This window comes from Schistocerca gregaria, chromosome 8 (genome assembly GCF_023897955.1).
Source record: "Schistocerca gregaria isolate iqSchGreg1 chromosome 8, iqSchGreg1.2, whole genome shotgun sequence".
NCBI classification, from domain to species: domain Eukaryota; kingdom Metazoa; phylum Arthropoda; class Insecta; order Orthoptera; family Acrididae; genus Schistocerca; species Schistocerca gregaria.
In genome coordinates this window covers 373,291,715-373,304,527 of record NC_064927.1, presented here as the reverse complement: position 1 = coordinate 373,304,527, position 12,813 = coordinate 373,291,715, and the positions used below count along the sequence as shown (strand labels likewise).

Here is a 12,813-nt window from a genome sequence, read left to right as displayed (position 1 = left end):
CTCGTGAAAGGAGGAGAAATGGGTACCATCACGTTCCCGACTTTGATAAAGGTCGGATTTTAGCCTATCGCGATTGCGGATTATCGCATCGCGACATTGCTGCTCGCCTTGATCGAGGTCCAATGACTGTTAGCAGAATCGGTGGGTTCAGGAGGGTAATACGGAACGCCATGCTGGATTCCAACGGCCTCCTATCACTGGCAGTCGAGATGACAGGCATCTTATCCGCATTGCTGTAACGGATCGTGCAGCCACGTCTCGATCCCTGAGTCAACAGATGGGGACGTTTGCAAAACAACAAGCATCTGCACGAACAGTTCGACGATGTTTGCAGCAGCATGGACTATCAGCTCGGAGGACATGGCTGCGGTTACCCTTGACGATGCATGAAAGACAGGAGCGCCTGCGATGGTGTACTCAACGACGAACCTGGGTGCACGAATGGCAAAACGTCATTTTTTTCGGGTGGATCCTGGTTCTGTTTTCAGCATCACGATTGTCCTATCCGTGTTTGGCGACATCGTGGTGAACGTACATTAGAAGCGTGTATTAGTCATCGCCATACTGGCGTATCACCCGGCGTGATGGTATGGGGTGCCTGCCATTGGTTATTCGTCTCGGTCACCTCTTGTTCGCATTTCAGATGTGTTACGACCCGTGGCTCTACCCCTCATTCACGCCCTGCGAAACCCTACATTTCAGCAGGATAATGCACGACCGCATGTTGCAGGTCCAGTACGGGCCTTTCTGGATACAGAAAATGTTTGACTGCTGCCCTGGCCAGCACATTCTCCAGATCTCTCACCAATTGAAAACGTCTGGTCAATGGTGGCCGAGCAACTGGCTCGTCACAATACGCCAGTCACAACTCTCGATGAACTGTGGTATCGTGTTGAAGCTGCATGGGCAGCTGTACTTGTACACGCCATCCGAGCTCTGTCTGACTCAATGCCCAGGCGTATCAAGGCCGTTATTACGGCCAGAGGTGGTTGTTGTGAGTACTGATTTCTCAGTATCTATGCATCCAAACTGAGAGAAAATGTAATCACATGTCAGTTGCAGTATAGTATATTTGTCCAATGAATACCCGTTTATCATCTGCATTTCTTCTTGGTGTAGCAATTGTAATGGTCAGTAGTGTATATGTCTGTATCCATACAAATTATAGAAATGTATGTATGTATGTGTGAACGTATGTTTACAAGTTCCACGTCTCCTCCTAAACCAGGGTACCAGTTTCAATCAAACTTGGCACACTTATCATTTACTGTTTGGAAAAAAAAAATCACAGTGAGTGTGAGAACAATCCACCAATCAAAGGGGTGGAGGTGTAGCCAAAGACGGAAAAATACCCATACCTTAGTCATCTAGAACTTGCGAACGAGAGCACTTTCAGACGTGCAGCAAATTTTACGCGTAATTTCAAACTTTTACGAAACTTTTTCTCGCTGATGTCAGTGACAAAATGAAAAAAAGAAAACATTTATCGCTTATTACATTTTTGCTGTTCATGTAAAACTGGCATATGAAGCTGCTGCTAACTGTATTCATGACAAATTTTACATACAGTATTCATATATCTACATCTACATCCATTCTCCTCAAGCCACCTGACGGTGTGTGGCGGAGGGTACTCTGAGTACCTGTATCGGTTCTCTCTTCTGTTCCAGTCTCGTATTATCGTGGAAAGAAAGACTGTCGGTATGCCTCTGTGTGGGCTCTAATCTCTCTGATTTTATCCTCACGGTCTCTTCGCGAGATGTACGTAGGAGGGAGCAATATACTGCTTGACTCCTCGGTGAATGTGTGTTCTCGAAACATCAACAAAAGCCCGTACCGAGCTACTGAGAGTCTCTCCTGCAAAGTCTTTCACTGGAGTTTATCTATCATCCCCGTAACGCTTTCACGATTGCTAAATGATCCTGTAACGAAGCGCGCTGCTCTCCATTGGAACTTCTCTATCTCTTCTATCAACCCTATCTGGTACGGATCCCACACTGGTGAGCAGTGTGGGATCCGTACCAGAACAAGTGTGCTGTAACCTGCTTCCTTTGTTTTCGGACTACATTCCCTTAGGATTCTTCCCATGAATCTCAGTCTGTCATCTGCTTTACCAAAGATTAATTTCATATGGTCATTCCATTTTAAATCACTCCTAATGCCTACTCCCAGATAATTTATGGAAATAACTGCTTCCAGTTTGCTGACGTGCTATATTGTAGCTAAATGATAAAGGATCTTTCTTTCTATGTATCCGCAGCACATTACAATTGCCTCCATTAAGATTCAATTGCCATTCCCTGCACCTTGCGTCAATTTGTTGTAGATCCTCGTGCATTTCAGTACAGTTTTCCATTGTTACAACCTCTCGATATACCACAGCATCATCCGCAAAAAGCCTCAGTGAACTTCCGATGTTATCCACAAGGTCATTTATGTATATTGTGAATAGCAACGATCGTACGACACTCCCCTGCGGCACACCTGAAATCACTCTTGCTTCGGAAGACTTCTCTTCATTGAGAATGACATGCTGCGTTCCGAATGTACCAGAAAATTTACATCGTTATACGACGCTAAGTTCAGGGTATATGATGTCATAAACAACTAACGGATCTTGTAAATCGTAAATTTATTGCTTCTTTGCTACTGTCTCTATTCAAAACTACTATTTTCCGCAGACAGTATCCCCATTTGCCGCTGAATGTACCGACAATAATATATCATTGTACGACACAGAGTTCAGGAGATGTGAAGTCAAATACTCAAGGAGCGAGAAAAAAGTACCGCATCATGCATCACGTTTCAATTTATTGCATCTTTCCTGCTAGCTCTGTTCGTAACACTCTTGCAGATAGTATTTACATATGCCGCTGAATGTGGTTACAAAATTATATATGTCTATAACACATAGACGAGGACATACGACGTCATAAACACTGAGATGATTGAAGAACTGCCAAATCATGCATGACGTTTAGATTTATTATTTCTGTACTACTAGCACTGTTCACAGCATATTTAGTGACAGTAGTCACTTATTCCACTGATTGTACCTGGAAAATTCTGTAATATGGCAAATATTTCTGGAGATAAGACAACATGAACATCGAGCTCAGTGAAAATGAAACTGCAGGGCGAAAATCCCTAGACATACAAGTGGAAAAAGTATACGAATACTCATTAAATATGTTACATACGTGTGAAATTTATTTGGCATGTTAGCCGTACGGTTTAACGAACGCCTTTGCAGAGTGGGAAAGAGCGCCTAGTCCCTGGCACGAATCCGCCCGGGGGTCTTGGGTCGAGGTCCGGTGAGCCGGCCAGTCTGTAGATCTGTAGATGGTTTTTAGGCGGTTTTCCATCTGCATCTCCGAATGTGGGCTGGTTCGTCCTATTCCGCCTCAGTTACACTATGTCGGCGGTTGCTACGCAAACAAGTTCTCCACGTACGCGTACACCACCATTACTCTACCACACAAACATAGGGATTACACTCCTGTGGTGTTAGACGTTCCCTGGGGGTATACGAGGGCGGGGACGAGATGATGGACAAAGATAGGGGAGGGGGAGATGGACTGAGAGAGGGGAGAGGAGGATATTGACAGAGAGAGGGAAGATGAGGACATGGACACAGAAAGATGAAGAGATGCACGACAAGAGGGGGAGGAGGACATATACAAAGAGTAGGTAGAGGAGGAGTTGGACAGAAAGTGGGGGAGGAGGAGACTGACAGAGAGAGGGGGTGGAAGAGGTGGAATCAGAAGGGGAAGAGGAGATGGACAGAGGGGCACGAGGAGATGGACAGAGGGAGCAGAAGCAGTATGGCAGGGCTACTATTTACTTACAGCTCGTACAAAATAGATATGTGTTTCAAAGTTTTACTGACCTTCAAGTTAGCCACTAGCATTGTGTATAACCCGTTGTCAGCGGCGTGAAAGTCGTAGGCTACTCTTAGTAGTGCCAGTTGTGTTGGCAGTTCGAGCGGCGCGGTCTGTTGCCCGACGAATTTGTAGTATTTCTGAAGTGAATGGCTTGAAATGTTTCCTTCAGTTTAGGAATCGAGTTGAACTCACAACGGCTTAACTCAGGGGAGTGCAGTAGGCGATATAGCACTTAGTACCCCCATCAGTCAAAAAAATCAGTACAGCTTGGACTGTACGAGTATGTGCTTGAGCATTTTCCTGCAAAATGATGGTCAGATAGGGCGGGAAGTGTCATGACTTCTTTCTCTAAGATGGTCGTAGGTTGTGTTCCAAAAATGAACAGCACAGAGACGGAAGAGGTGACTACATTGAAGGTCAGTAACACTTTGTAACACGCATCTATTTTGTACGAGCTGTAAATAAGTAGTTGCCACTATTGAAGTTCCAACCCTCGTATATACCCTTGCAATGCTGGGTATTCAGCTAGTATTTATATACAAGGTGATTTTTTCCACATGTACAACTTGTAGGGATTGACCGATGAGCGGACACGGAACAAGAAAGGTCTAATGATCTTATGTCCGGAAATGCTTGGTCTCAATTCTAGAGACCAATCATTCAATCATACTGTGTTACAGAGGCTGCGTCCTAATACGCACTGTACCAAGCAGGCACAATTACAGTATGCATGATTGCCTCTAGAGGGTGTTACTGTTCCTCATACGTCACGCCCTAGCGCCCTCTCCTGCCATGGTAATTGATGACGTTCCGTCCGATTCACTTCTCTTATTGAGACACCTTGTAGTGAATGTGATACAGCGTTTCTGCCGATACTTTTCGAATTAGTGATTCACAATTCTTACCTCGTTTTGGGATCATGCGGTAATTCAGAAACCTGATAAGCACTCTATCTGACGAAGTTCTAGTTCTGACAGCCAACGAAGACACACGTGGTCTCACTATCAGTCTGTGATGACGATGTATTTGTCATTGAGTCTTCTGATATTGGACGATATTAATCTGTCGCATCTCGTCTGGAGGAAATAACTCTAATCTGTGTTAAGCTCGTCAAGTGATGTAACAGTATCAGTACGGTGGTTTTTTTAAACCGCGTACTATGGCAGAGTATGATTGTTTTCAGCGGAAGGAGTAGGGAAATTTTGGGCTGTGTGAGTGCTTACGTACTTTTTCATGTGTATAAGACATTACTGTTGGCGCCCTGCTGGATATGTGCAGCGTACGAAGGAGAAAGTATAATAAGTGCGGCAAGTAATAAATGCAGGGGGTACCTGGAAAGTATTCTGAAATTAATAATATTTTTGTATGTTGTTTGTGGTACTCTGTGATGTAAAATCTGAGTTTCTGATCTCGAGAACCCTGTCCTAACTTGGGGAGGACCGAAAAACCTCGACATTTCCAGCCTTCTTTTCATTATTTCACTTATAACTTATAAATCACGCGGTTTTAGTGGAACACATTTTTTTATATATTTTTAAAAGTGACGAAATTCCTCCAGCTGTATTAAGGTGTTGGTTTTATTGATAACTAGTTTCGATGTTGTTACAACATTATCTTCAGGCCCATACTTGTTGACAGTAACCGTATGTGTCTAACACTAGTATTCAGTGGTGAGATAGGCGTGTTCGTCATTTTTTTAAATATATTATACTAGCTGACGTCCCAAGTCGTCCGTTTGAATTATGGGTATATGAACATTTTTTAATAAGTTGAAGAGCATTAAATTTCCTGCTCATATCACTAGTCCAAAGTATTTTTGACCCAGTGTTTACCGAGGTACGATGGTTCAAAAATGCAGTAAATTTCTATAGTTATCAAGTATAAAAGCGAAAAACAGGTTTTTGCCTTGTAACTTTCATTTGTCGACACATCTTGGTAAATTGTGTTAGGTTGAAGCCCGCATCTCGTGGTCGTGCGGTAGCGTTCTCGCTTCCCACGCCCGGGTTTCCGGGTTCGATTCCCGGCGGGGTCAGGGATTTTCTCTGCCTCGTGATGGCTGGGTGTTGTGTGTTGTCCTTAGGTTAGCTAGGTTTAAGTACTTCTAAATTCTAGGGGACTGATGACCATAGATGTCAACTCCTATAGTGCTCAGAGCCATCTGAACCATTTTTTTGTTAGGTTCAATGTAGGGTCCTAAAGTAGAGTTTTTTGTTTTGTTTTTTTCAGATAAGTATCGCTGTAGCTGTTCGATGTGGATGTTAGTTGGTGACTTCTTATTTGAGTGACATTACGACACGTTTTTCTTAAGCTTTCTGCAGTTAGATTTTTTTCGTGGTGATGCTGAGCTAATATGTTACCTTCAGTAGCGTTAGAATGGTGTTTCATATGCGAAGAAAGTTTGACAGAACGTGAAGTGGCTGTAGTTAAAAGGAGAGGTGATGCCATCTTGCCTCCAGTTTTAAATGCAGGAAGCCTGAACAACAACGGTTGCTTGTAGGAAACAAAAATTACAACGAGAAACTTATTTTGCCCTCAATATGTCGTGAACATTACGCTGTTACAACTGCCCCCAACCCATCCTGCTCAGGTAAGCCGTCATTATCATTTGATCTCAACAAAATCTTACAATGCGAGGAAGAGGATACTGAAGAGTACAGACGAAAACAGACTAAGTTACCTCAGGTAAGGGGCAATCCCGTTGTGAGAATAACGCTTCCAGAGGTAGCAAGCACGATTCTATCACACGTAATACTGCGAGCCGATGGTTATGGACAAAAAATTGGACGGACACGGATGTAATTGCAGTTTCCCTTGTTTTATAGCTCAGACCCTAACCACATTTACAACCTCTGTAAATAAGAATTTCCATTTATGTGCCCTTCAAAACGAAATGGTATGAACAGTTATCGTGATTCCATCCCAGGCCGTATCGCAACATGAGGCGGATTTCTTTAAAACTCTTGCACATAACATACATTTTTCTGAGACAGGAAAATCACTTTTCTACTGTGTGAACGGCGATATATCACATGTTCTGCAGAAAATGAGGAAATTGCCCCAAATAAGCACAGCAGATTGCAGTTCATCGTTCGATGTTGTTGTGAGATTGTACATTTGTGAACTTCGGTCTAAATCCTTTAATTTTCAAATGTTTTCTTCAGCTTCAAAGCAAGGATATCAGTAAAACAATTATTTACTTCCCCAGTTGTACTAACTCGGTATGGCTATGCGGACTTCTAGGGTATCCTGTTCATGTTTAATACTGAGAAAATGAAATGCCCGTGTTTCGTTGCAGATGAAAAACGGCTGGCATCTGACTGTGGTGGTGTCCACGGTGTGTTCCTTATTTGCTAGCCATGTGGACGCAGCAAACGTGTTGGCTCTTTTCCCCCTGCCAACCAGGAGTCACTGGTTTTCACTCAAACCACTCGTAACTGGACTGTCCCAAAGAGGCCACAACATCACACTGCTGATTAGTGAAATGGAGAAAGATATACCTGAAAACTGGGATGTCATAAGAATTCCAGTGATTTTTCCGGATTTCGGTAAGTAATGTACTGTAGTTTCTTGTGTCTCAACGTTTTTAGCACTATTATATTCAAGATTTTTTACACTGCAACGATATAAACAGAACGTACAATGCAATTATCTGTTTTCTCTACATATCGTGTTTCAGTTAATGTCTTAGAAAATACTTATTGGTATCACTGTTAGTCATGACAGAGTCTGAAAATCAGTTTTTAGACGTATACAATTTATAAGTTCTCATAATTTTTCTCAGCGTTTTGGAGATGCAGGATGAAAAATGTATGCTTTCTACATAGTGACAAAATGTGACATTCTACTTATATAGAACAAGTTAATAGTAGAAGGCAGAATCAACAATGTGTTAAAGTTGTTATGCCTAAAGTGTAATGTAGAATTACTCCAAAATATAGCATTTTGTTGCTTTCACGGTGACTCATAAGAATAGTAGCATTTACAATATGGAGATAATATACATGCTGATTCTTATTTACTGTTAAATATAAGTGAGCTTTTCTAAAACTGTTTTGCCTATTTCATTTTTCCTGCTTTCTTTTCCACAGCCTTTTACCATCTCACGTCTTTTATTTGATGGCTTCAGAAAATCTTATATTTCTTGATTTTCTCTTTATGCTATTAGAGATTCTTGCTTCGTTAAACCAATGTCCTCTAGATTGTTGAGTACTTTTCGAAGCCTCTTAAAGTTTCGAATATAATGTACATTTCTTTCTTTTCTGTCTATTAAGAATGTTTCTTTTGACATACCCATTTTCTAACTTTATCTGTAATATTCTGTATGTATTTGTATACTTTTGTGATATTTCTAAATATCTTCGTTTAGCTGTTGTTCTAAGAACTAGTATCTTCCTAATGGCCTTTATTATGATTTTTTCGTTTATGTTTACGAGTTCTGCTGCACATGTAGAATTTGGCCAAATAAATATTAAAATTAATATTGTTGAATTTGTGAGGTTTCTGGAAATGTATTCACAATTTTTATGTTTATTTATTTTGTTATATTCTTTTGCCATGTCAGACAAAGCTACTTGGTTAATCAGTGGGTCTTTAAATAACTGCCAGGTGCTCATAAAAGCTTTAGGAAACATATAAAACTAAAATAAAGAAATGTCAAACAAAATGTTGACCATAGTAAGTAGTGCTAAAAACAAAAAAGTTCTAAATTATTGTGAGAAATTACTGTATAGAATGACAAGTGTGTGCCACTAGGACGCCTTTCAACTTAAATTAGACAACACTGAAGTCAACTGAAAACTGAACTTACTAAATAGTGCTAAATATTAATAGCATCAAATAAAAAAGTCTTCATAATGCATCACTAAATTTTCCATGAGCAACAAATTTGGAAATCTAACCGCAGTCTGCACATAGGATCTAAGTTGATAAGCTGAAGTCTAAGATTTTTACCTGAGAATGTATGCAAGTCTCTGGAATATGATATTACCAGGAAGTGTTATATTTAATTACCAGTTATTATATGTTTTTATTGTCTTAACAATTCACGCAGTCAGACAAATAACCATCACAAATATTGTTGTGTCTAAGTGTATTTATATGATATACATTCCCTAATCTTGCTATGATGCTGTTGAGGTAAGTTTGTTAATTATTCGTTCTTTGTACATTTTCACATATTATCCAGGTATTGGGTATTTATTGTTAGTCTGATCTCTGTTTTTTCATCAGTGATTTATTAGTATTGCTTTATCAGTTGTTAGGTTAAAATATCAGTGTAATTTTTGTGCTTTGTGGATTTTATCCATTGGAAATCCTAAACCATCTTCAAATACGTAACACTCAATACTAAAATTACTTGGTTTTCAGCTGATTTATATTCCACCCCTGCTGTTCGGTGCTGTGAATTTCTTCCTTTACTCTCAGATCTCATATTCAGTTAATCGTTGTTTTAACTCAAATGTATATGTCTCTTGCGCTACTAATTTTACTTTACACCTTGTATTTGTTTCTTTTAACGATTTCCATCTTTCCCTCTCTCCCAAATTCGCTCAGCCTTTTCAATAATGTCAATCTGTCGGCAGTTATAAACAGCAGCACCATTCTTAAGCTGTTTTGCTCCTTGTGCCACTATAAGTTTCATATTGTTGATTTGTTTTGTACAAGATCTACCTTTCCTTATTCCTGCTTGATATTCTTCTGATGCAGTAACCAAGCTTCCTTCAATAACTAGCAAAAAGTAATGTATGTTTTGGAAGTAAGAAAATATCCTCAATATTTATTCACATCTGCTTTATCACTTTTATGATGTTATAGATGGACCAGCACAGTTTACACTAATGTTGTATTTCTTTCCAGAATTTATTTATCAGTATATTCATGCAATTTTTTTTACTACTAAATTTTAAAAATATCAGCTGTTGTGGTATTTACTACTGAAATTTCTTACCAAGTCTAAATTACTTATATTCCATCTTTATTTAGAAGCCTCCCTGTTTAACAAATTATTTATATCTATGGAATCCTAATATTTCTTTTGGTTCATCGTCACTTATCAATTTATGCAAAAACTTAGCTAAAATATGGCACTGATGACACGTTCTTCTTTCATAAATGACATTCTGATAAAATTTATTCGCAAATAATTGATGGTAGTTCTTCCTGTAGTTTTTATTAAGTTATGTTCAATCAGATCTCGTTAATCTATTATCTTATTACGTTATTACATGATTTTCCCTAATGTTTCTGATAAGATTTCCCTTAATGTTATTTCATTCCATAGTGATATTATTATTTTCAATAATTCTTCTTGTATTTAATTACAGTAGTGTCTTACCCATTCATTCATTATTTTCTCTGGTATCACCATCACCTCTAGTACTGTATCATTTATTTATTTCACTTCTCAGCTTTACAATTACAACTCTTGCAGACTTTTCAGAAATTTTGTATTATCATCTTTAGGTTCAGCACGCGTTCCATCAGATTTTCACCAGAAATCTTACTTTTATAGTCAAAATGCTGATCAGTTTCTACTTTCATCTCTTTTCTACTTTTCGTTAATTACCCCTTTGGAATCCTTACAATCTATTTAAATCATGTTATTAGTCCTTACTTCGGAAACTTATTAATTCTGACTATATGCGTATTTGTGCAGCTTTTTTCGGTAAGTACTTCGTTATCGATAGCTGTGTCATCTTCAAAACGTCTGAGATTGCTAATGATATTGTCTGCTACATCATTAACAATATGAACAGCAAGGGTCTCAATACGGTTCCGTGGAGCGCTACTGAATTTACTTCTACTTCTGTCGATGAGTTTCCATCCAGGATAGCACGTGGCGTCCTCCCTGTCAAGAAATCCTCAACCCATTCATAAATTTCGTTAGATATTCCATATTATCGTACTTTTCTAACTAAACTTTGGAGTAGTATTAAGTGATCTTATTTTCAGATTTCATTCATTTTAATGGTTGACATGCTGTATGTTATTTTGTTCGAAATATGTCATTGTGTTTGAGCTCAGAATATGTTCTACGATTCTAAACAGATGGTCGTCAGTTACGATGGATGGTAGTTGGGTAGGTCATTTCTGCTGCCGTTCTTGTAGACAGGTGTGATCTCTTCTTTCTTAGAACCACTGCGTACAGTTTTCTGTTTGAGGGACCTACGGAACATTGCGTTTAAAATGGGAGTTAGCTGCAAATTGTTGATAGAACAGGACAGAAATCTCATCGAGCTGTGGAGCCTTGTTTAGTTTTCGAGATTTCAGCTGTTACTCAACGCCACTGACACAAATTTAATTCATCTATGCAGTGGTATCAGAATTAAACTGTGGCAGTAATTTATCTTCCTTTGTAAAGGAACATTTGAAAACGGATTTCGACAGTTCTGCTTTCGCTTTGATAGCTTCCATTTCTCTTATTTTCTCATGAATGAGTGTCTGGACATTTTGGCGTCAAGGACAGCGTTTACATATGGTCAGACTTTCTGTAGGATCTGTGACAGATCTTTCGGTAAGATTCTGCTAACCAGTAGTTGAAGACTTCACGTGTTCCACTTGTAGCAGCCAAACATATTTCATTAGACATGTCTCTTTCTATAACCTTATACTTCGTCGTACAACTACTGTGCAGTAAGCACTATTTCTTTGTAAATTTCTTTATAGTGGATGTATACCGTGGAGGGCCCCTTCCACCATAAACTGTTCTGTAGATAATATTTTAAATTGCGGGCAACCGCAGAAAAAGTCCGCACTTTTATAAGAAGGTAGAACACACCGCTCTGGCTGTCGAAAATCTATTAATAAAAACCATGACCGGTTTCACGCCAATTTAGGCGTATCCTCGGGTGGTCTAAACAGTATTTTACAATTTTTTCTCATTTTTACACTGGCTTAGTAAACAATGTTAGATGGAGTAGAACAATCCTGTACGTGACGTGTTTACGTAAACTGTGTCTACAACATTATTTTTCGCCGTCCCGAAGCCTTTCCCCTTCCTTCACGTCACTGATAAAACCCGCTCGAAAGTTCTGTCAAACTGATCAAAATCATAAGAAAGATGGTTTGCTTAAAACAAAATAAAACGAGTATTTGCTGCGGAGAGAATAAAATAGCCCCTGCAAAGCACCAGTAAAAACTTACCTTATTATCAGCTGGAAGAGATGTAATAAGGAACACTCAACTAACTAGAGCGCTATTCAATCAGCCATGAGAAAAACTACATTGGCCGTGGTATCTGAAAAGCCAGCGAGATGCCGCTAGAGTAAGTGGAGCTAGTGCACCGAAAGGCGGATGAATCCAGGTTCTGTTTACAGCACCAGGGTGGTCGCATCCGTGTTTGGCGATATCGAAGTGAACGCACATTGGAAGCGTGTATTCGTCATTTCCATACTGGTGTATCAACCGGCATGATGGTATGGGGTGCCATTGATTACACGTCTCGGCGACCTCTTTTTCACATTGACGGCACTTTGAACAGTAAACGTTACATTTCAGATGTGTTACGACCCGTGACTCTGCCCTTCATTCGATCCCTGCGAAACGCTACATTTCAGCAGGGTAATGCACGACCGCATGTTGCATGTCCTGTACAGGCTTCTGGATGCAGTAAATGTTCGACTGCTGCCCTGGCCAGCACATTCTCCAGACCTCTCACCAATTGAAAACGTCTGGTCTATGGTGGCCGAGCAACTGACTCGTCACAATATTCCGGTCACTACTCTTGATGAAATGTGGTATCGTGTTGAAGCTGCATGGGCAGCTGTACCTGTACACACCATCCAAACTCTGTTTGACTCTATGCCCAGGCGTATCAAGTCCGTTATTACGGCCAGAGGTGGTTATTGTGAGTACTGGTTTCTCAGGATATATGCACCCAAATTGCGTGAAAAATGTAATCATATATCAGTCCTAGTATAATATATTTGTC

The 12,813-nt window shown here is 39.9% G+C and overlaps 1 protein-coding gene across 3 annotated transcripts in view; it reads left to right on the top strand.

The window, feature by feature from the left end:
* LOC126284498 (UDP-glycosyltransferase UGT5-like) overlaps positions 1-12,813 on the top strand; it is a 57,319-nt gene that overhangs the window by 20,207 nt on the left and 24,299 nt on the right. For 2 of the 3 annotated variants that reach the window (XM_049983469.1, XM_049983470.1), the window contains exon 2: positions 7,180-7,429. In XM_049983469.1, the coding sequence (XP_049839426.1) occupies positions 7,180-7,429 (250 nt within the window). Of the gene's footprint in view, positions 1-5,033; positions 5,096-7,179; positions 7,430-12,813 lie in introns of those variants that run through there. The other variant, XM_049983468.1, reaches the window with a different exon arrangement.